The 25,397-nt window shown below is 30.9% G+C and overlaps 1 protein-coding gene and 1 long non-coding RNA gene across 2 annotated transcripts; both read right to left on the bottom strand.

The window, feature by feature from the left end:
- Positions 1-622: 622 nt before the first annotated feature.
- LOC123721057 lies at positions 623-1,535 on the bottom strand. The gene is made up of 3 exons (XR_006756136.1): positions 1,441-1,535; positions 1,153-1,287; positions 623-673 (listed from the first exon to the last, which is right to left on the bottom strand). It is a non-coding gene; the product is annotated as an uncharacterized LOC123721057 (long non-coding RNA).
- Positions 1,536-4,701: 3,166 nt separating this feature from the next.
- On the bottom strand, positions 4,702-6,698 carry LOC106714467. Its single transcript, XM_014507521.2, has 5 exons — positions 6,634-6,698; positions 5,670-5,753; positions 5,443-5,532; positions 4,959-5,369; positions 4,702-4,875 (listed from the first exon to the last, which is right to left on the bottom strand). Exons 2-5 carry the CDS (start codon positions 5,749-5,751, stop codon positions 4,754-4,756), a joined length of 705 nt encoding a protein of 234 aa, XP_014363007.2. The 5' UTR covers positions 5,752-5,753; positions 6,634-6,698; the 3' UTR covers positions 4,702-4,753.
- Positions 6,699-25,397: the final 18,699 nt, after the last annotated feature.

Below are 25,397 nucleotides of genomic sequence, written 5' to 3'. Positions count from 1 at the left end.
CATTAATATTTGACTAGATTCAGTACTGATAAAGTGAAATTGGCATTTACATGCCTGAATCGTGACAGGAATAATTAAATTAAAAAAATATACTGACGTTGTTTATAATTTTGATTTCTTATGAATTTGAAGCTGTTTGTAATTGTAAACTTATTTAGAATGAAGATCGATTAAAATTAGTTATTTAATTTGCAAGATATACTGAGAGTGTTAATTCAATGATATTTACTTTACACAGACATGTAACTTGATAGTTGTCTATTTACATTTACAATTGTTTGAACTAGAAAAGACGCTTTATTTACATTTTGAATTTATTTTAAAACAGTTACTTTTGCCGGCGACTATGCCCGCGTGGAATTAAAAAAAAAACTACCAATAAATATAGCCAAATAATACGCCTCGATAATGTAGTTTTTGAGTTTATTCGTTACATACAAAAATACAAAACTTTCTTTAAACTAAACTAAAACTACTATATGGAGTGTATAAGTGAGTAATGTATGAAGGAGTTACAAAGAAATTTTATTATACTTACAAGTTCTACACTTCGAATGCGACTTAGGTTTGCTGGCCCATCTCTCTGCAGTGCCTTTCCACATGAGGTTCCAGCGTCGTCGACAGATTCTTCCCACGGAGAGGTACTTTGTAAACGTTATGAACGGTCGAGGAACTGTTGCAAAACATTACAAATCTGTACAAAGTCGAGTATAAAATGTAACTATTCTGATAATATTTATTATTTTACATCCGTATTACTATGCTTTCCAATACACAATTTTCCATAAATATTTTTGGAACGAAGTTCCTTATCCCGCGTTGTGAAAGGGGGCTAGACGGAAAAAATTCTTACGAAAAGTTGTCACGACACTTTTTGCTATAGTAAGTATGTTAACGACGAATGAGCGCTACTTCACCATGGCAACGACGTGGCAATATATAACGAAAATTCATAGAAATAAAATGTACTTCTTGTGAACACTTAAGTTTTTTATTCATAGAATAAACATTGGTTCCTTCACTAATTAATTGAAAGGAACTTCGTTCCATCCGGGTGTCCCTTGACACCTCTCAAGTTTTTTTTTTTTATATTTAGACTAGTTTAGCAATGTCTAAGTGTTGTGAAAATTTTTGAATGACTCTTGGACTAACTTCGGATCTGATTGTTTCTATGTTTGTGGCATTTTTTGCAGCGTCCCCTGTATCGTACATTTTTATCGCTATATCGCTTTGCAACTTCTCGCCTCCAGCAGTAATGGTGATGGTAATCATGAGAATCACATGCACCTGAAAATAGTTCATAGTTAATGTTACTATTTCTGAGTCAGTGACATGAGCAAGAAAGGTGTGACTACTGAAATGATGATGAGACGACGACAAAAGGATTACAAAGAGGAAAAGTAGGATTATCATCAAATTTATGGATAGTTGATGTTTTACCTTTCTTTTGTTTCTGACTTCCAGTGTGGGATGCACATAATTTACAAATATTTGGCTCCTCTACTTGTGGATCCTCGATACAACATAAACTATCATTGCAATTGTCTAGAATCCAATTTTCACTACGACCTTCCATTAAGCTAGAATATGCTTGTTCAAAATTATAATTGCTTAAAAAATCGTCACGAATTTCTATATCAGTACCTGACACAGTGCTTGCAATATCATAACCTTAAAATAAAGAATTACTTTACTCGATGACATGCTTGCGATATAGTTAAAAAAATCTTCAAAGTGCTACCTTCAGCTTCCAGATTTGTCATCCTTTGAAGAATCTCAGAAGGACAGTCAATATAAGAAGATGTAGGCATATGTTCATTTCCGTCATAAGTTGTTCCAGACAAATCGTTGTTTCCTGTTTCTGTAATATGATTACCTAAAAAATAAATTAGATATAACAAAATGTAATACTACAATCTGTATATATCAATGGACCATCTCAAGCTTAAGTAGTTTATATATTTATATAATCCTTATAAATGCGAAAGTAACTCTGTCTGTCTGTCTCGCTTTCATGGCAAAACTACTGAACCGATTTAAATGGCATTTGGTACACAGATAGTCAAGACCCTGAGAAAGGACATAGGCTACTTTAAATGCGAATAAATGCTACCCGAAGACAGTATTTCAGACGGACGAAGTCGCGGACACAGCTAGTTAAAAATAAAATAAAAAGTTTTTTACCAGCACTTGTGACATTATATCGAACACATTTCATTGTTTCGTTTGTTTTTAATTCGGTATCTTCAACGTGGCTGTGGTCTGCCTTTCTTTCTGTACTCTTTTCAATATCTAAAATTAAAAGCATAATAAGTCCACCGTAATAGTTATAATTACAAGATAACTATGTTTTAAAACCGTTGAATATTTATCAATTCATATCTTGTAAGTAAACAAAATGTTGTGCATAAGATGGTACATGAATATAGACTTCTTTTATAACTACATCGTAGTCTTCATTTGTAATAATTTTGTTTGCAAAGGTTACCTTTTACTGCTTTTTTCCGCGGTGATTTAGATTTGAAGAATTCTTTTGTCTTCAATATACAATTTTCAAATACTGCGTTAGTCGTAATTTCTGTATTATTCTGTTTCTTTATTTCATTGATATGATCTAAAACATCAAATCAATTATCATCTAATTTTAAGTTGCTATAATTATTATTCAATGATTTATCTTATAATTACACGATCTTACCGAAGATTTAAACTGATTTTTTAAATTTATTTTAGCTTACCTTTTAAGTGATCATTATTTGAAAAATCCTGTTCAGGTCTCATATCTAGTTCCAATTCCTCAAAAGTAATGTAGGGCATGTTTTTATCCATTGCAATAATAGCATTATTATTTTTATTAGATAAAGCTTCTATCAATCTTTTTTCTAGAAAATAAATGAAAAATTATCAAATCTTTATCTTCTGAATATCGAATACAATTTAATTTTAATTTAATTAATTAGATACCTATACTCATTCTTGTATTAACATCACATTCGCTTTGACTTGTTTGAGGTACCATTGTGCTGGATATATTACTTGCACCTAAACAATTCGCTAATGGCCTTAAGTAGTCCGTAGCAGATTCCATTAGCCATTCTGCAGATAAAGATTATAAAATACAGTCGAACTTGGATAAGCGAGATTGTCAGGTCTCGATGGAAGACCACATAATCGAGAAAATCTACTAGTCTTCTAGTCATTAAAAAAAAATGGGACCAATCTGCAAGCACTTCCTTTCGATAAAATTTTTTTTTTTCAAAATCGGAGCATCAAGGGCGGAGCATCGCGGTAACACACATAAAAAAATACAGTCGAATTGATAACCTCCTTCTTTTTGAAGTCGGCTAAAAAGCAAATTATAAAAGAAAGAAAATATTGTGGTCCCTTGGACTCTCGCTTATCCAGCTATGATTGTACTTCTTTGCTTGTTGAATAAAAAAAATAACTTACCGTTTAACCGATCACTTCCAATTTTATGTCGTCCCCTGATTTCCTCTAAAAGTACTTTAGTTATAATCGCCGAACTAGATTCAGATTGTATATCTGATGGAATATCTAAAGAGTTTCAATACATTAAATAAAGTAAGTACTCAAGTGAAGTTATTATTATAATTTATTTAGCTTAATGAACTACAAACCTAATTTTCGATTGTTAACTTGCATCTTTTCTAAGGATGATTTCATTAAAAGTTTACGTCGTGATTTTTCTATTTTAGTTGTTTTTTCTGTTATTGATTTTGTTGGTGTTTCTAGTATTAGTGGTTCTTTTTGGTGATATCTGTACCGTGGTATTTGACTTGGTTTTGAATTGCATCTATCTGCAGGAATATAAATTATAAATTTTCTTTTGATAAGTCTTTGTGATAATAAATATTTAATTTATATTTATGTCTCTCACCTAGTTTTTGTTTATTCTTTGGAGCTGACTTGCTAACATTATTACTGGTCCTGCATGCAGGCATGTCTCCTAGAAATATTTAGAACTAGAGAATTTTATTGTTTTTCTTTCTTATTTATTAAGTGGTGATATGAATATATATTTTCAAATAATATCATTAATTTAAGTATCTCTTACCTATACTAAATACAACATTTTTGCTGGCTTTCGAATGTTCGTATGTAATAATGTCATCGTTCGTTACCAATGATCCACCTGCATTGTCTTTAACTGGTTCTTCCATTACGAAAAACTGATTGTAATCTTCCAAAACAGAATCAAATGAAAATAACATTTTGGTAAACAATTGTCTAACAGGCCAATTGTTTTAGACCTATCTCCAACAGTGGACAGAGTAGGCTGATTTATTATGGTGATGATGATATTATTTAATTAAATTTATTAAATTACTTCACTAATAATGACTGACACTGTTTTGTATCATATTAAGGTAATCTGTACACAAGCAATGTTAAATGCTTGCAAATACTTACACATTTCGATGAATTTCGGAATAAATCTATACTTGGATGTTGATTTACGATATAATATTTATTTTAGAAACAAACACAAGCACTGCACATTGAAACATTATTCGAATTCCATCTAATTTGACTCTTTTAGTTGCGCGTCAAATATACGAAAAAGAAACACTTTTAATATTTTTATAATTTTAATATTTTACAATAAATTTGTGAAAGACCGTTGTCACATTTTATTTATGAAATCTAAATTTGACATGGATTGTTTATTGACAGGCCTAAAATTCCTTTTTGACTTTTGATGTCTTTATAGTAATGATGGTACTTTTGTGGTTTACGGCTTTTGATTAGCGTCCTTATTTTTGGCTGCCTCTAACGCTTGTTCCGCTTGGACAAGTTCTAGCTTCTTTATTAATTCTTCTTGCACGCTGTCCACTATTTCTTTTAAATTTTTTGCTGCAACGAGTAAGATATAAGATGTTTACGTTATCATATAGTTTTTTTTAGTTTTACTATATTTTATGGTTTTTATTAATTACCTGTTTTCTTATTAAACTCTTCGGCTATTAATGATATTTTCTTTAAAGTGTTGACATGCTTAGCCAATTCAACTGCTACATCATTACTTACTCCAGTATTCACGGATGCATCTTCTCGTTTTTTACTTCTTTCAGCGGCGATTTTAAGTACTTCACTGTTAACGACTGGCATTTTAGGTACTTTGAAAGGTGTTTTTCGTGTATTTTGTTCTAGATTTATTTGTTTGATTTCAACCTCATCCTTGGTAACATTTTCATCTCCAACTTTTACGATATCAATTTTATCATTTGGTAAGAGTTCAGGAGCATATATTTGTAGATTCTCCAATGCCAAAGGTGGTTCTTTAACCTCAGTACGTTTTTTGAAAAATTTTATCGGCAATGCATTTGTTATACTCTCTATTATGGTCTCTATAAGGACGAAGGAAATTAAACAAAATGTCATACAGTTTTATACGAAGTTTATCGAGAATAATTTACTTACGTACTATGTTTTTAGGTGATTCTTCTTCTTGTTTCTTCTTTAATGCTAGTTTTCTTGAAAGTTCAGCTAAGAACATTGAGCAAGTAGGTCCTGCAATACGAAAAACTCAAATGAAAAAATAACAAAAAAAACTTTGATATTTTTTAAGTTCGTTAGATGTAGGCCTAGATGACTAATACTATTATAATTCTTATCAAGTAGTAGTAGAATAAAATTTATTCACAAACCATCGCTTTTTCGTTTTTTAGTAGGCTTGGGTTTGCCTGTAGATTTTTTATTTTTAACTTTGTGACGTAATGTCTTTTCCATACCTGTGAATAAGTTAATTTTTAATTAATTGTCCTGCTATTCCAACATAATTTTCTTTCAATGTTTGTGGTATACATTTGCAGATGTTTAATAGTTTTTTTCTCTGGGTTCACTTAGTTTTAGCTAATGATTATTAGAACGCAGAAATTAGTCGGATTTACGTAAATTTTACCAAACAAGAAAATACAATCAGGAGAAAATTATTTCCCGTTTATAATGGAAGAAAATTTTGTATGCTAGATTATATTAGATACATCTTAATCATGTTATCAAACATGTTTAGTCAACCCAATCAACTCAAATTTAGCACAAATAATTTTGATATGCTCTTTTTCAAGTAATGCTTCATAGCTTTATCTATCCTGTTTTTGTCATGATATCTCAAACTGTTTGTATTAAATATATTTATTCTTTAGGCCTGGATCAAAAAGTCTTTGTCTGCACTTTATAAATTACATTTGCCATACTTTTTGTTTTGTCTGTACAGTTTGCGATTTTGTCTACAAAGCAAGACAAAAACTATACAAAGGCCTTGTTCACAACAAACTTTTGTTTCCATTGAATACACAAAATGAATACGCAATTTCCTATTATTTGTTAATTGTTTTTAAGGTTAGTAAGGCACGACTAAAGAAGCTCTTTGGGTGACGGATACTAAACATACTCCGGCAGAGGTATTACTAGTAGAAGCGGCTCATTCATTTTAAAAATTTCACTGTAGCTTTAGTATTATTAGTAAAAATAAAATCAAAATCGAAATTAAAAGACAAAACACAATTAAAAATGTTGGTAAATTGCCGTTGTTTTATAAATCTATTCCACCGGGATAGCGACATCGCGTTATTCAATATTTATAAATACCAAAGAAGAAAAAAGACATACCAAGTTATTTTAGTAACACTAGAATAAAATAGAAACTTTAACATCAATGTAATTGAGTATTACTTATATAAATATTACTAAGAATTTAAATTCTTCATGACACAAATTTTGGCAAAACCAAGTCACTTCATGACAAAAAATATTAAAGTAATTTGTTGTCATGGTGATAACAAAATCGAATGTGTCAGTTTTTTTTTAATTTATTAAGGCATTGGATATCGGTGTCCTTTAGCCTAGCCACAAAAGTGTCAGTCACGACGACTATTGCCAGATAGGGATGTTTAAATGTAATATTTAAAATGGCAATATACGAGTACTGAATATTGGTTTTATAGCAAACTAGTTGTCGCCCGCTACTCCGTCCGTGCGACGTTAAAAACACTTAATAAGTAACCTATGTGTTCTTCCAGACTATGTTCTATATCTGTGCCAAATTTCATTAAGATTCTTTGCGGAGATACCTTCAAACATCCATCCATCCATTTAAACATTCGCATTTATAATATTAGTATGACAACCAATATTTTATATCCTTTCAATGTTTACAAACATAATCTCACAATGTCACACAAGAATCTTATGACAGTTTTTGGCGCCTACAAGTTTTACTGCCATGTAAGCCTTGTAGATCTATAACTTTAAGCTGTAATAATAATAATTTTATACAAATATCTTGCAAATAGTCTGGTTGTGGCTACAAATTGTGACTTGTACTGCAATTTTTACTGCATAAGCAGTTGTTTGTGTTGATAAAGATTGTTTGTAGGAACGACTTGTTCTAATAAGTATATAGTTAAGTATAAGTCCTGTAAATTTAAAAATCCTTTAAAAAACTAAACCAGTTTTGTTGAACTTCATTTATTGGATGTAAATATTTCGCTTCTTGAATTAGCTATTGCATTAGATTGTTCGTTTCGATTTTTTTGATTACTGAATTAAGCTTCATATTTGTTACATAAGTCAAAAAAACAATATCTTCCGTATTTATTACTATTTTCATTTCCTTACATTCGTTGCTTGATTAATATCATCGGGGTTGAATTTTTATTTTTCAATGGACTCAGGAATCTGTGCATCAAAATTAAAAAAAAATAAAGCCACATCTATGATTTTACACTAGAATGTTCTACTATATAAAATAAAATATCTATGACCTTTACCCCTATTTGCGTTAGATGCGGATGTCGGTCTGAATGTTCAGTTATTACTTTAATATCTTTAACTTCATCAACATCTCTTATTATGTTTTGATTTCGGTTGGGGTCTTTGTCTAGAAATAATACTTTATTAATAAAATGATACGTAGTGCTCGTGCGTAGAAGCTTTGTCGATGGCTTTCGGACGTCACGCGACGATACAGAGTAACTGACGGTACCGAGGACAAGAGCGCGGTGTTATCGGTAGGGGGAGTCATCGGCAAACCTGCGCGCAGCTAGTAGACTTAGCTCTTGCTATATTTGTTGTACTTTGGTCATTAATTGTTAAAGTAATTGAAACAGCAGCTAGAATTTATTTTGAAAGAAAGAATATTTTCAAAGAATTATGTATTGGACTATAATGGCACTAAAAATAATAAAAACATACCGGTTATACCATAATAGCTCTCATGTGCATCAAAGAACTGTTCCTTAGATGCGTGTGATTGTGTGAGCGTATAATCATCGTTTCCACTGCTCGAATCACTGCTCTCAGATTTCTTAGTGGAAGCTGGACTTTTGGTTTTCTTTTTTAACTTCTTAACTCTCGAGTCCGGTCGTTTTTCTACCGTTTGTTTACCTTTCTGTAAGTCGTGAAGTTCCAGAACGAAGTGGAATTTGTCGTACATGCTGGATGCGATGCTTGAGGCTGTCGTTGACATCGATGTTCCACTGTCAGTTCCATCTATAATGTCATCTAATTCATCACGCTCTGAAAAATATAGTACTGAATTACTTTAACGTAGATATGCTTTTTATTTTAGCTATTATTTTTTTGCTCTCCGATCGAGTATTTATTTCAACGTCATCATCAGCCTGTGTCTACTGCTTAAAGTTCTCAGATATATTTCATAGTATGCGGACTTTATTTGCTTCCTAAATGCTTCCTACAAATATCAGCAATTTTAAGGTTATTACTCATCAAATTAAAGTAAAATCATACCGTAGCCTTCATTGTCATCCATCTTGATTAGCGGTTTATAAATCAAAACAGACCGGAAAATAATTAGATTAAATCTATGGTTTTGTGAGCCATTTTTTTATTTTGGATATTTAGTTAATGTGTTAATGGTTTGGTCCGTTCATGTTTTAGAAGATTTAATTTGTTAGACCCTTTTTTAATTTAAATTGATATACTGAAGTTGTCAAATATTATTTACAAAACAGACTACGTGTTTTTTTGAATTTCGAATACGAAATGACGTATTTTTAATGAGTTTCGTATTAAGCTTTTTTATTTACCCTTACATATTTTTTTAAATAATTTGATTAAAAAAATTAATCACATTACCAATCTTTTACCACTTGGCTTGACAGTATTAGATTATAAAGCTATAAACTAAAACTAATTAATATTAAGTAAATTCTTAATAACATATTAGTTAATCGTGACCTTGCTTCCGAAGTCACGTTGATCTGAGAGCCCTGTCAATATGTCCACTGATAATTACGAAATTGTCACAGCCAACTTATAAGCTGCTTAGAAGTTGAAGTAGATAAATTTCGTACTACCTAAGGCCCTTCGTACACATAGTGTCGTAAATCTTCGAAACCCGGTGATTTTAATCGCTAAGCTACTTACGCAATACAATGTTGTAGAGGTTCGCAGCGCGCGTCGCCGATATTTCTATCTGTCATCGCCAAAGACTTTCGAAGATTTACGTCGACGCCTTGTGCACGAGTAGCCTAAGTTGAGTTGTACACCACATACGATGAGTCTCCACAGTCATAGTAACTGTTCCCCAATATTCCCGTCCCATTCCTTCGCGTTGGTATGAAAAAGAGATGATAATATATGTTTTTATGCAAGTGTTATGATAATGGAAACCCACAGTAAGACGTTATTATGTTTTATTAAATGAGGTTATCATTGATATCTCTATGCTGAAAGCCAATAAAAAGGGTCGTCATTACGTATCGTTTTAGAATGTCTCCCGGAGGCTTTAAGATAGCGATAATCGAGCTATTAGGACCTTAGGGGTATTACCGAGTTACTTAATTTGTTATCATTTCCTTCGAAGCAAATTTAATTCGATTTCGGAAGCTTATAAACGTTTAAACTATATATGATGTATATAATGTAATTATAAATAGATATAGGTAGGGTATAGTATATTTTTTAACATAGCGGTAAAGTACAAAACATCTTAATTTGGGTAGGAAGTCCATAAAATGAATATTCGTAAAACGGCTTGGATTTTGTGAATATTTATTACAGGTATCTTATAGCTGGTAATTTAAATGCTAATTTAGTACACATCGGTGAAAAACTTTCTCTTATAGAATCTGAATTACTTTGTATATTTTTAAACAGGGGTTTGTTGCTTGTTGATACAAAACAGGTAAGTCAGAAAGATGTAAAGTAAAGAATAGTACAGTCTCTATTTTTACCATCCACTCGTATTCTTTTACGAAATTCTGGAATATAAAAATTTCATTTATATAAATAAGAAATAAAAGAAAGTTTGTATTATTTTCTATTATTTATAAGTCCAAGTATCAAGTTATGACAGTCAAGAGAACGATAAAATGAATCTTGTCGACTCAAATATTATGTGGAGAGAGTTTTTATTGCAAAAGTTGAACAATCGATACTAACAAATAATTACATTACATAAGAATACTGTCAATAAGGCAGTTGGTCATTTTAATTAAGTTGAAATAAAATAATTATTTTAATTTGTTAATAAAATAACTCTTTCGTCGTCCTCTGTATCTAGACCAATGATTCGCAAAGTAGTCTATTGGGCCCTGGGGTACACAGAAGACGCACTGATAGTGTATATCATCAGCTCACTATTCTCACTGAGGGGCTCGGAGCCTAGCCTAAGTAAGGGGTGACATGTCCTTAGTCAACCACGCCGGCCCAGTGTGTATTGGTTGACTTCACATATGTATTGGAATTTCTTCGCAGATAAGTTCAGTTTGCATCACGATGTTTTCCTTCACCGAAAGTTGTTCGGATAAATATACATATTTAAATAGAAAATTGAAATACACATTGGTATATATATGTCAGGATTCAAACCCACGACCTGATGATTACAAGTGAAGTACTTTACCCATGAACCATTGAGGCTCTTAGGGGGTGTACAATAGTGGGCAACTTAAGGATTTACAAGTTGAAGAAAAAATAGTAACAAAGGGTTCTCAGAAACTTGTTGAATTTTGTAGGAGTATACGAGAAAACAGTTTGTAGATCCCTGACCTAAATCATAATATTCATTTACTTTATTGCTTAGCTGCATTGATCTATTGACAAAGGCGAAGAAATTTAAAATTTTTCTTTCTGTACACAAATCTTTTTCCTTTACCTGACTTTATTTTTATTGTCACTTGCGACATACTTATTCATCAAAATCATTGTTGCGTTATGATTTCATTTCACTAAACATGAATATTGTATCGGTATTTTCAGTTGAATTCATCAATACGATGTCTTTAATGTGGATTTGTAATATTTCAAATGAATAGAATGTATTTTATATCGCTCAAAGACAGTTCAAATATGAAAATATTTATTTGTATAGGAACATGTATTTGCGATGATTCAATAAAGAACAAAGGAAAAGGGTTTCGTATCCTTTAAAAGATGATAACATAATTTAAGCAGTTAACATTTTATTTAGCTTTAATACATTATTAATTCTTTCTATATACATTACATATGTAGTTTTATAAACCTACTTAATATTCAAGCTGTCGTTAATATTCATAGGTTCGTAAATGTTATCTTACTAATATTATAAATGCGAATGTATGGAAGGATGGATGTTTGTTCGAAGGTATCTTCAACGGGTCTTGAACGTGGCGTATTCCGTGGCGCGGAGTCGGAGGCGACACGTATTGTAGCTAAATAAACCTACTTAATAGTTATTTAGACTCGTAAATGGTAAGGTATCTCCAGAACGGCTCAACAGATCTGTATAAAATTGTGGCATAGATGTACAACATAGTCTGAAGGAACACTCAGGAACACACAACAACTCAGGAACAGGACAAACAGGCTACTAATAAGGTTTTTTTTTAATTCCGCGCGGACGGAGTCGTGGGCGACAGCTAGTGTTGTTATATAAACCTACTAAATTCTTCATGCTGTCGTTAATAGCCATTTTGGTTCGTAAATATTATCTTATCGTAATTTATTACGCAAATATATCCAAACAGCATTTAAAGTGTTAGTTTTTCTTTGTTAAAGTCGGAAGTAGAGAGCAATCTGTTGTTAGTAATAGTATTTTACTGGAAAATAGACAATGTTTCTCTGACTTTAATGTATGCACGGTAGCGCGCTAGAGATTTATCGTGCTCTTTGCCGTCAAGGAAAATAGAATAAGAAAATCGTGTAAGATGTACGTCGAATATTTCTAGGTTCTTTAAATTTTTATAAAAGAAAACTCAATACAGACGTTATGTAGAGCCATGGCTGTCTATGTTTAGTTAAATTGCTTTTTAATTAAATTAGTTGTACACCTTTATCGTAAGTTAGGTGTTTTATTTTCCTCGTCAGTCAGCACAAGTCATACAAATTATATAGATTCTTTTTGCGTCAACAATATGAATGGAAATTGTAAAAAAATTTCAAGGCATAAACATGTGGTAAACAACTTAGAAAATACATTATTTAATTTGACATTAATAAAATAAACACGTACCTACTTATCCTGAGTGGGGTTTACTTCCTTACAGTCATAACAGTTGGAGGCTGAAAAAGTACTATGTTACTGTTTTACCCGTGTACGATGTAGAGCTAAAAAGCTACTAGAAGGCACTCTAAAAGTTTTCCTTTGTAGCGGCTACGTGTGGACGACGTTACGATGTTTATAGATGCTCATAACTTGACTTTAATACTTTCTTATGTCCGAGAGGTCATTGCCGCATAAAATGCTGCATAAAATGTACCTAATATGTACCATAACCGTAAATGTAATGCAGTGGGTACTTCGTTATTATTAAGTAACGAAATACTTTCAATTAAAAAAACATATTTTTTATTTTTCCCTGTTTAAACACAAGGGGTGTGCAACAAATAAATAAAACATTAAATAAAAATGAAGATTTTTAATGAAAACGACTATGTGGTGACAACGTTTAATGTATTCTGTATTCGCATTTGAAAGGCGCAATAACGTTCATGAAATTTTCAAACAAAATTTTAACGACTTTCTTTTATATAAAAGCTGTTCGGATTTTGGGGCTTGCTATCCTAAGTCAATGTTTGCGAAGCTCCCAAATTACCGCCTTTCAGATTCCCAGATATCGTATCGGAAAAAATGAAACATAGTACATTATCTACATCGTAATATATATCTAAATATGTCGCTATGTTTATTTCGGATATATTCAGAAGCTACTAAACAAATCTTGGATAAAATTAACTAAAGTGTATAATTTGGTTACTTAAAAGATTTTGTACTTTCAACTCGATTTAGGACTTCCAGATTTACAAGTAGTATTAGTGTGTTTAAATAACAAAAGAGATTGAGTAACGAAAAGAGAGTAACGGTTGAGAAAAACAGAAATCATATCTGAAATTAATTCAAGGAATTTTAATATTTCCCCAAAGAAATACATATTAATTATTAAATATTTAATTTGGCTGTCAATTCTCGTATAATTGTTTACCGAAGCATTCAGTTGGAAAATTAAAAAGTTTTCTTGTTATTAAAATTATGTCTTACGCATATTCTGCGTGTTCATAATTAAGTCAATACAAGAAAAAGATCATATGCTGGCTACACACGTTGGCCGAGGATTGCCGACGAATATGTCTATACGTTGGTATTCGTCTTCACTAGGCAAGGCTCAGTCAACGTGTATAGCGGGCTTTACAACCAAAATGAGTTCTATGATTTTACATAATTAATATTGTAATTTATTTATTCCTATAAATTTCTCCGTACTGTAGTAATATAAGTAATATTTCAAGGAAATTAAATGGAATATAAAGGTTATCGCGCGCTTCAACACATCAATAAACCCGGCCGCAGTGTGTCTTCAACCTGTAAAAGCATATTGTTTTGCTAACTTTTATATCTTTATCCCAATTTATGCGTGAAGTGCGAGTGTACGCCGGTGTCGCGCCGAGCCGCGTTACGAGGCAACCTCGTCGACCAACACCGCGCCGGAGCGGACAGGACAGGGAGTTCACAAGTGCGCTATAACCTTAAATTTGATACAATTGACTGACAATAAGTCATATATTTATTGAAATGACTACGTATTTCGTCTTAGAACTTAGGTTTAGTTAGTACACAAAAGAAATATTGCAGAAAACATTATTGGTAATTAAATAATATACTATTAAAGCCTCGCTCAAGGAAACGCCTTCATTACGCGAACGTGTCTCGAATACTAACACAGTATTACTTTACATTGCTCGTTAGTAATTAGGCTTTTAAGTGTAAGTTAATTAACGACTACTTATTAATTTAATAATTAAACATATATGTATTACTAAAATATGCGATATTTATTGTAAATTGAAACGGCGTCCCTGTGTTTTTTTAAAGTCACAGTGAAACAATGAAAGCCTATATTATTTCCTTTGCATAGATAAACATGGGTTTTCAGTGCCAATATACCGATACAAAAAATATTGTCAATCTGTTTGATTTTGATATAATAATGATTACCAAATGTATTTTGTTCCGGCAGTGAAATTCGACGCTTACATTTACAGGTAAGGCTTGTTTATTTACGATTCTTTTAATATGCATAAAGGCAGTTAAGGTAACCCACATCGAATCGACTATGAGTAAGGAATAAGGGGTTTGTAGGTCGGTCAGTAGATATTTATTTTACATTTCTACTTTAGATACAGTCTATTTATAACAATCTAAACATTTGTTAACTACCACGCCTATAAAAGTAGAGATAAATATCAAATTCATTAATGTTTACTTACCCTACTAAGACAACAATAAATATTAAATGTTTTTAGATTTTCTACATTATTTAATTTAGCTGTAAAACTATATAAGTTGCATATTTATTTAATCTGATAGTAAGGTGTTCTTTTGTTGTTACTAATGATGTTTAAAATAGTAATAGATTGATGGATCTCGTAACAATCTAACTGTCATAATTTTTAATTGAATGATTCCTAGAGAGTAACTACTCTGGTTATTGCAACAATAATTGTTGCAATAACTGGAGTTGCAACAACTGTAAAGTAAGTAAAAATTCAGTTTTAAATAAGGAATAATTAAGTTTTAAATAGTTAAGTAAGTGGAAATTATTATTTTTAATTTTGCCTGAATTTTTTTTGTGTATAAAAGTTGATGAACCATTATTATCTGGCAGAATCCAAACAAAAGCTAACAAAATGAATTGTCAGTCCGTTCTAATAAATCATGATCGGTTCGCTAGCGACAAATGGCGGTAAATTGCCTTCTTTTTTATTTGTCTTAGAGAAGATAATTTGCCGTTGGTAAACTTTTTATATCATAGGCATACATTTTCATAGATGTTTTGGAACTTTATTAAACTTAAGCAGTAGTTTTAAAGTTTATTTTAGTACTATCTTAGTGTACTAATCAATAACAATCATAAAAATCTACAAATATAAAAATACATCAAGCTCTTTGCTATTTTATTGTGTTTGTTATTGTCAGGAGAAAGTTCTTTTAAATGGAAAAAAGACAAATAAATAGAAAATTAGGATCACAATTAAATTTGGTATATACATATAGGATAAAGTCTGGAAGGCTACTTATTAAGTTTGGTATTAAATACGCGTGGACGAAGTCGCGGGTAAAAGCTAGTGTTTTAAAAAGTATGTTGCTTTCACGGTGAATGAAAATATTGTATGAAAATTATAATATTATACTCAGAGTTTTCACTTCCGAAATACTTGTACAGAAATATAATCTTATTTATCGAATGAAGAGAGAGAAATAATATTATTTTATTTTTCTTCAGATGTTTTTTAAAAGGTCAAATAAATTTCCGTCCAATGTTCTTGTAACCTTCCTTGTATGGTGTCTAACATAGACTTAAACAACAGCTTAAGTCGGTACGGTTCACGTATTCACTGATATAAATTGAGAACGAAGTAATTTATACGTTGAGCATCGCTTTACAAGATTCATTACCTTTGTACGTGGGTTTGTTATTGCATTGAATTAATGTGAGTTAAATGATAGTTAAATTAACAGTGCACTATTGTATTGTAAGGCTAAAGACTAAGAGACAAACTGTAAATACAAGCTTTTGATACTTCGCTCGGTCGGAAATAAAAAAAAATGTTTACCCTACGAGTTCTTTTAGACTGTGTCGTACATCAATATCAAATTTCATCCAGATCATGCAGTCGTTCTGGAGATACCTTCAAAAAAACATCCATCCATCTAAACTTTAATACATACAACATAAGATAGTGTTACCTTCTTACGAATTTGTTTATTACAGTAATCATTGATTAAAGACATAAAAGGAAAACACGTGCAGCTTTTTGATGGAAACATACGTATGAAAACATCTCCATTATTCATGCCAGTGATAAGTTTCGACGTATATTGATCGAAATTTTATTTATTGCCTTATGTTAACGTAAACAGAAGCTACGCACAAACGGGTAGGTTGTACTTTATACGTAATAGATTCTCAACATTTTCCCTACAGAATATGTTAAGAATTATTTACTGTTATTTATAGTAATACATTGCTGTTTCATATTATTCTATAAACCAAATTACGACCTCAAAAGGCAAATGCAAAAGAATATATTAGTAATTTTATTTCACTAAGTAAAAAAAGATTATATAACATTATTGATTAAGCATAACTTTTCCAAGTAATAATTCATAACAAATAGTAAAGAACGTCATTCATACCAATGATTTGAAAAGCATAATATCATTACTGTAACCTGTTTCAGCTATAAACACTTAAACAATCTTTTTATGGAACAAATTATTAAAAGTTAATTTCGTATCAAGTTAAATATCCTGTTTCAAGCAACTGGTACATACTTTAATTTTACGAACGACGTCACGGCACATTAGGAAGTATTAAGTTAAAGTTGAAAGCTTTTTAGAAACATCCTAACGCCATCCGTACGATGCCATTACAAAGGGAAAGTTTTAAAAGGCACTTCTTGTCCCTTTTTGTACGCCTGCATTCTATTTACTGAGAGTTTTTTACGTTCAAGATAACACGTATTCTGTTTTTATAATTATTTTTAAGATAACAAGGAAGGATTAACCTAAAAAGCAACTAATCGTTTAAAATTATTTTTAAGAAATTTATTCGAAGATTAAAAAAAAAAAGATTTTATATTTCGATTATAATTAAGAAAGACATATTTATGTACTTGTAAGAAAATAAAGATATATTAAAAAATATCAAAATGAAAAACCGCTTGAATGTTCTCGGGTTCATTTTCAAATCGTAGGAAGATTTAATTAAAACACTTATAGTTTTCGTAGATGTGCTACGAGTTGTAGCAACGTAGCGATAACATGTATTCAGGCAAAGTTCCAAATATTAGTTCTAGAGTTAAAAATTTCAGTTCTAAATGTATAGTTATACGTTTAAATGGAACACAGTGGTTATTATTTTTACATAGTTTACATATTATACATATATTGCACGTAGTAATAACAGTTTTTAAAAGCTAAAGGAATTATAAAGAAAATGATTAATAAAAAATCTTTCTTACTGTTGATTTCCTCATAATAGGCTTATTGCGAATATAAATGTTTATTTTTAATGAGTTGAATTATTTAAATTTTATTAATTAAAATGTTGTTTTATTAAATTAAATAATCATAACAATTAATATTTACAATGATTTCTTGGAACAACGTAATACTTTTATTAGTATTCCAGTCACGTTTTAGAATGATACTTTAAACTGTGTTGTATCAGTGGGACATTGACTTCATCTGAACCTGCCGCTCTGGACAAAGTAATATTTGTTTAACCACATCACCTATCGAAAAGTTAAAGATGTATGAAACAGACCAAACTTTCTATATGTCACGTGCTTATTTTTTCCTACTTTTCGTCACCGAAATTTAAATTTTAAAAAAATCAAATATAGCCTTATGTAGTTCTTGAAATTAACTGTGACAGTGTCTTTCTTATATTAATATAATGATATAGTGATACACGTTCTAAGACAAAACATGTCGTTTATATTTTCTATGATTTCCGATTTTTGAGAACAATCTGACGATACATAAAATACATAAATATGTATGTTGTCTAAGCCAAAAGTAATTGCAGTGTACGTCCAAAATTTACGACATTAATATCATTAACTTTGAGTTATGTTTTAAGTTATTTGTACAAAGAGTTATATGGCAAGAATTCAATCTTGTCAACAACAATTGAAAGCACTCTGATTTATAAACATATCTTAGCAAGAAATTTGTTTATTTCTTTATTTATGTTGATCATATTTTATTACATGGTTTTGTTAGAAAACAAAATATACCAGTATGTAAGTTGGAAATGTTCAATGTTGTTTGTTTTAATTGGATGATCAGTTGTAAACGTTTAGAAGTAAGTCTGTCGCTAATATTTGCGATACGCGCTTCCGTCAAGTCATCGACAAAATATGTCAAAATTTGTATGAGATTTCTTGTGAAAATATGTAACAATCTAACACAAATTTTGTTGATGATCCCACAATTACTTACTAGTAATTTTTGTTTGGCCCTCTGATCTCAAATTTACAATAGTTAAAACTGTTAAGAAACTGAAAGTTTAAGAAAGTAAAAGCAAAGTCACAAAACTAAAGAATAGAAAAAGAGGTTATTAAATGATGTCAAAATATACAATTACGTCAGGAACACTCATACTTAGTACACTTTTTTGTTAGTATGAAAATTTCTCGTATACGATTTCAATGAAGGAGCGAGCTTTGCAGTCGAGTCACGCGCGTGTAACAAGGCTTCATTACAGGCTTCTAGTTGTGACAAAGCTGCAATAAGATCTATTAACACCACAGTCTAGACATTATTAAACGGTAGTTAGTTCTACAGTTAAGATTTACATGAATACCATTTTCACAAACAATTAATCTTTAGTATTCACAATACAGACTTCCATAAAAAAAAAATGCATTTTTATATTTGAAACGACGCGTATCCGACTTCCATTGTGTAAAAAACAGACATTAAAAAGTTTTATTAAACTTTTTCAGTGTGAAAATAATCCGGAAACTCTAATCAACATCACTTCAAAGTTAAGTAAGTACTTAAGTGACGTTAAGTTAAGGAAAACTTTGTTTTAAATTCTCTTAACAGTTTCACAGCTCTAACTTCTAAGCAGCTTTGCCTTACTTATGCATTGTAAAGATAAATATTTGCACATTTGTTTAAAACTTAACTAAACTGCTTTTGCAATAGATGTAAGTGTGCATCAACAGAGATAATTCTAGACACAGTATAAGTTTACTTGGTGTTACATTATGAAAATAATGCGTGAATATAATCCAGAACTAAAAATTTGTAGGAATTTATCTCAAATAAAAAATAATAAAGTTGATAAAAAACGCTTAATACGTTCAATATTCCTTTTAAGAAAATCATATTGGAGGGTAAAATTTCGTTCAATATACGTAACTCATTAAGAGTCTCTACACGATCTAAATATCCGCTTATTAAATTTCAATACACTCATGTTGTAATGAAATGTAAATTAGCTTTTAAATAAATAAAGTGAATTATCAGTTTATATAACACATATGTAGTATTTTAATTAGACATGTATTACATGTATTTATCTTGTATTTACCACATAAATTATAATCTTGTGAAAATTCACGAAAGCCCGTAAACATTCTCAATACAAGAGGAATTAAAGATGTGTTGCTAGTCTTTAAAGTTTTCATACAATTTTTATTCTTGAGAGAAGGTTGAATAGGCTATCTATCTCTATTATATCTCTAAGCTAGCGAAACTTATTTTTCATGGCACATTGCCTCTTAACATCAGATGAAATGTTGATCAAGCGCTGGTTTAATCATTGTAAGAGAAAGTTGTTATATCTTGTTAAATCAATATAAAGAAAATCTTGTTATATCAATTTCTAGCTGTCGTCAGCGACTTCGTCCGCACGGAATAAAAAAGCTTAATTAGTAGCCTACATGTTTTTCAGATTATGTTCTACATCTATGCAAAATTTTATCAAGATCCATAGAGCGGTTCTGGAGATACCTTTAAATAAACATCCATCCATTCATCTAAACATTCGCATCTATATATATAAAAGAAAGTTGTGTTAGTTACACTATTTATAACTCAAGAACGGCTGAATCGATTTGACTGAAAATTGGTGGGCAGGTAGCTTAGAACCAGGAAAAGGACATAGGATAATTTTTACCCCGTTTTCTATTTTTTTTTATTCCGCGCGGAAGGAGTCGCTGGTAAAAGCTAGTTTATAATAAATATTAATTTTATTTAATCGCGTAGTACAAGTTCTGTAAGTATAATTGAAAACTTTATTTACTTTACAAGTTATCAAAGTAGTCACGTGTCTTGCGGTTTGATTAATTATACTTTGTAATTATTGTTACTTAACAGTTTTTGATAAAGTTCGTTATAACAACATTAGCAAGAACTTAACATGTAAAAGCTGCGCCTATATTATGTAAATATATATACATGTATTTTTACTATGTGTAAAAGTCTCACTATTGTTATATTTAGATATAACATTTGTTTTCAATTCATTTATTAGCCTATTCTCAACTGTTTCAAATTATTTTTTCTAAAGATATGTTTCATTTACTCTACAATAGATTTATTTTTCATCTATATATTTAAACGGTAAATAAGCGACAAAACGTCATAAATTAATTTAAAGTTATATACTACTAGCGATCGCCCACGACATCGTCAGCGTTGAATTTAAATTATAAAAGTAGCCTTTACTATGCCCGCGTGAAATTCCATCTAAATCGTTCCAGCCGTTCCAGAAATTACCCGTAACAAACACAACCATGCAGACAGACAGACTGGTGATAATTTTAAAAATTGATTTTCGGTATCAGCTACGCAAATACATAATATGTACGATTTTTTTTTATTTTCTCGATATTACATACAGGCACTCTAATTTTATTAATATGTATAGATATTAAGTTAGTTAAAACTAATAAAATTTTTAGAACTAATAAATTTCGTTTGTTTTTGAAGTAGCTAACAATCCTGCTGCGAATTATCTTTGCTGAAAGGCGGTATAATAAAATGCAACTGCCACAAGTTTAAAGCACAAGATTACACTTGGATAGTTGCCTAAAATTGTCTATTGCATGCTCCTCGGCTACTTGAAGAAAGGAAACTAAAACTTCAATAGTTTTCAAGTCGGTATTATATTATTTAAACGACTTGAAGATATGCCAGAGATCTTTAGATTTCGAATTCGTGACTTTGCAAAATGATTTCTTTCAAATAATTTGTATTAAATTTAACAAAGATTATTATAATACGTATTATAACGTTATATAAAATATTAATAGTAATACGTTAAGTGATAACTTTGTACCGACGGATAAAAGTGTTTTCTTATATGAAATAAATAAATATGGCAAACTAACAAGAGGCCAACTGAATTCGCCAAAGTAGAGACCGCTGCAAATGGACATCTGTAATTGCAATTGCGTTTCGTACCTTAAATCAATGGAGGAGGGTACGTACAGAAAGAGGATATTTCCTCTTTCTATGTGTCCCCTCCTTTGCCAAATCCAATTCCGTTCTTCATCGTTTCCTTATTCGTAACGTGGACTTAAATTAGACCTACGAAACGCACACTCATCCACACACATCACACTCATCAGTGAAATTGGTTCCACTTCACGCCTTGCTTCTGTGTGATCTGTTGCACCGGTCGACGCGGCCTATTCATGTAGTCAACAAATATTGATGTTGCGGGATTTAAGACTGTATATTTTGTATATAAAAATGTTACACAGTTGAAGTTAATGTAGAAAAGAATTGATTAGAATGCACGAACCTATAGGCGATCATTATTTTTCGTTATGTTAACGAATTTTAGGTTTATAAGAAGAGTAACTTTAAGTTGAATACTTGCAGATTGTTTTACTAGACTGTGTATTTTTATACCCTTAAATATTTCGCTTAGCGTTTATGATCCCTCGCTTGTTCTCAGTAAGTCGTAAAATCAGCGTAAAACAAAAAATGTCGCTGCTGGAATTTTATTATGGCCGAAGATCGTCTGAAGCATTGTTTTATTACTTGCGGTTACAGTCATTTAAATATTAAAATATTTACTTTCTTTTATTCAATAAAAACCATTTATATGATTTTTTGTGACTGACGAGCCACTGTTTGCCTTGAAGAGGCATTTACAGTTCCACCGGGCTTGAGGTGGCCGAACGCAGATGGCGCTTAGCCTTAACCTCGTTTATTAGTATTACTACTATTATTTTTTATAAAGGTGCCAGCTGAAAACCAGCGCAGGGGCAGTTTAGTCTGTCCCTGCTTCGCTGAGCTGGCTCCCTTTTGCCACACTTTGTGTCTTGCGTGTGTCTGTTTTTTTTTTGATTTTATATATATTTTTTTGTGTGTGGCAATAAATGTTTTTTCTTTCTTTCTTTCTTTCTTTCTTTCTTTCTTTCTTTCTTTCTTTCTTTCTTTCTTTCTTTCTTTCTATTAGCAACTAAGCTCGAGGGCTCCCACAGGAGCCTCGGCTCGAGTCGTTGTTTCAATATTATAACCGGATTGGTCATTTATATAAAAAAATACCATGCACATAAGCACGTAATTGTTTTAAATGGAAATCTATCGCCTTACTTTTTGAGCTAGGCTGCCCAGCCTCTCTGCCATCGTGATTCAAAATAAATACTCGGGCTTAAAATGTTTTGCATTTCCCTTATCGATTTCATATTAAATTACTTTAGTTAAGGGAAAACGATTAAAACTTCAACTATAATATTTTATGTTAAGTAAATCTTGAAAACGATTTAATAAAGAAACCCTTCAGTTTAATATTGTTTAACACTTCTTGTATTGGCGCTTGTACCCGAGCCCGACGATTGGACTTTTATTTCAAGCTTATTGAATACGATCTCTTTGTGTATTCGTGTCTACATACTCTATGGAATGCCTACGTTCGTTTAATTTACACGCATAACCCGTGGAATGTAGAATTATATGATCGTTGTATTTTTAATAAAGACCCACGAATATTGGATGACAAATATATAACTAGTTTTTTCGTAAAGAATTTTATGAAATTAATATTAGAAATATAATTATAGTAAACCTCTATAGGTAGTCTTTTTCTACACGTCCTCTCCCCTACCCTTTAGATAGGTAATGCAAGTGTAACCTATTTTGCAGATATGTATGGGGAGTTGTCACCTCATTATTTAAGGGATATTAGTTGACTTGCTCCTAAACCACCTTCAACTATAAGAAGAGAATATTTGTCATCTTCGTCGTCGTTTCTTGTTAAAAGAAAAAAATAAAAACTCAAGCCAATAATACTGAAAATCAGAAAAATATTAAATGTAGTTGGTTATTCGAAATGTGTTTATTAATTTGTTAAATTCTTCTTCCTTAAAAATGTAGATTAATATAATGACGCTGTTTTTAAAGTATCACATTACAGTGTCTGTAATTATCTTTTTTTTATTTATTTTTATGTAATATAATAAAGTCGTTTGTAAGGGAATATAAGTAGTAAAGAAGATAAGGGTAATCCAAATTGCTAGATGTTTTTTTCAGTTTACACTGTATTGATAAAGGATTGAAAGACGTATTTGTTATATTTAATTTATGTTAAAAGTTTAATTATCCGTCTAATAACCAAAGGGTATAAATTGAAGTGTAATCAACCTTACTCAATCAACGTCCTTTGCAATACGCACTTGACGCTTAACTCATATTTACAAACGATTTTAATCAACTGCTAAACAAAGGAATGTTGATTAGTTACGTAGACATAAGTTTTATTAATCGGATAATGTTTAACAGTTGGTTAAGGCCTTTCGTACACGAGGCAATTTAAATCGTCGCAATTAATATTATATCGTAGCATCGCAATCGTCACGTTGCGCGCACTCCGTACACACAACGGTGAATCATTGATGCTCGTCGTCTATTCCGTCAGTACAGGCATAGCGACTATATGTCGACTGTGTAGATTGACTCCGCTATCTTAAAAATCTCAGCAAAACAGGTTGCGAGCGACTGACTTTGGCGATGATAGATGCAAATGTCGGCAATGTATGTAGGAACATCTAAGACAACGTATTGCGAAGTCGTTTAGCGACCGAACTCGCTGGGTTTCGAAGATTTTTTTTTGCCATGTGTACGAAGTGCCTAAAATTATTTGTATGTCTTAAAATTTATCTTTGGAAAACGTACCATTATGACTAAAATTATAATGTACAAAACAAATCAAGTACTGTATAAGTCAAGTAAGAAACCACTGTTATTATAAACAGCTAATAATCCACATAATAATTGTAAAAAGGAAATCCTGACCCTTATTTACGTGCGTCTGTTTACTATGACCACATTTGTTTAATTAAACAACATTACTGAGGAACTCTAACAAAGAGATCCATCCGACCCTTTATTACGACCTTATTGTATTCACACTTTAAAGGATATCCAATTATAGAGACCGCGTCTGCGTGCTTCTTGATATATTCTTTTAACTCGTTAATTATGACTAATTAATTAACGGTATATTAATTTAATTAACAACGACTCTTTAACAGCTTTAACTACCGCAGCGTAAAATTAAATTAAATTTACAAATATAAATGTGAAGTGTTGATTTTTATAACCGATCTGTGTAAAACTTGAATGCCAATAAGACCTGTATTTTATTGTGAACATGTGTAAGCCAAGTTAAAGTTTGCTTACTTATTATTCTCCGGGTAAAACTTAATGAAATAAAAATTGTGTCGTATAAAATTCTGCTACAAAATTCAGCAAAAGAAAAATTTTAATTGAATGAAATGTGAAAGTACAATTTAATTAACAGTAAAAGTCATTTTGTAGTGAGCTTTACGTGTGACGCTACATGTTAAAAATGAAAATTTTAGTCGAGTCACGATTAAAATTGAATTCTCGACATTTCTGTGCCAAGTGGGTCACAGTTTTGGTGTGTAGAATAATAATACTATGGAAAACATGATATAAACATGGGTATCAATATTCTATTTAAATAATTCAATAAACAAATAATCTTTTGATTTTGTATTATTTTTCATATCATTAATTCTTACTAATATTATAAATGAAAATATTTAGATGGATGTTTGTTAGAAGGTATTTCCAAAACAGAGTAGCGAATCTTGGTGAAATTTGGCATAGCTGTAGAGCATAGTCTTTAAGAACGCATAGGCCACTAATATTTTTTTTAAAATTTTGCGTAGAAGTAGTAAAAAAATGAAACCAGACGTTTAATTTAATTAGCAATTAGAAATAATGTAAGACGCAATATTTAATTAAAAGTTCTAAATAACATGTTTGTTATTAAATATAATATTAAGATATCGTATTCATAAGCTTGTCTTTTTATTCTGTGATCTAGTTAATTTAAAGATTGATATACGTTAAAATTCCAGCAACATTTAAT

Source organism: Papilio machaon, chromosome 6 (genome assembly GCF_912999745.1).
Source record: "Papilio machaon chromosome 6, ilPapMach1.1, whole genome shotgun sequence".
Classification (NCBI taxonomy): Eukaryota; Metazoa; Arthropoda; class Insecta; order Lepidoptera; family Papilionidae; genus Papilio; species Papilio machaon.
This window is presented reverse-complemented; position numbering and strand designations above follow the sequence as displayed.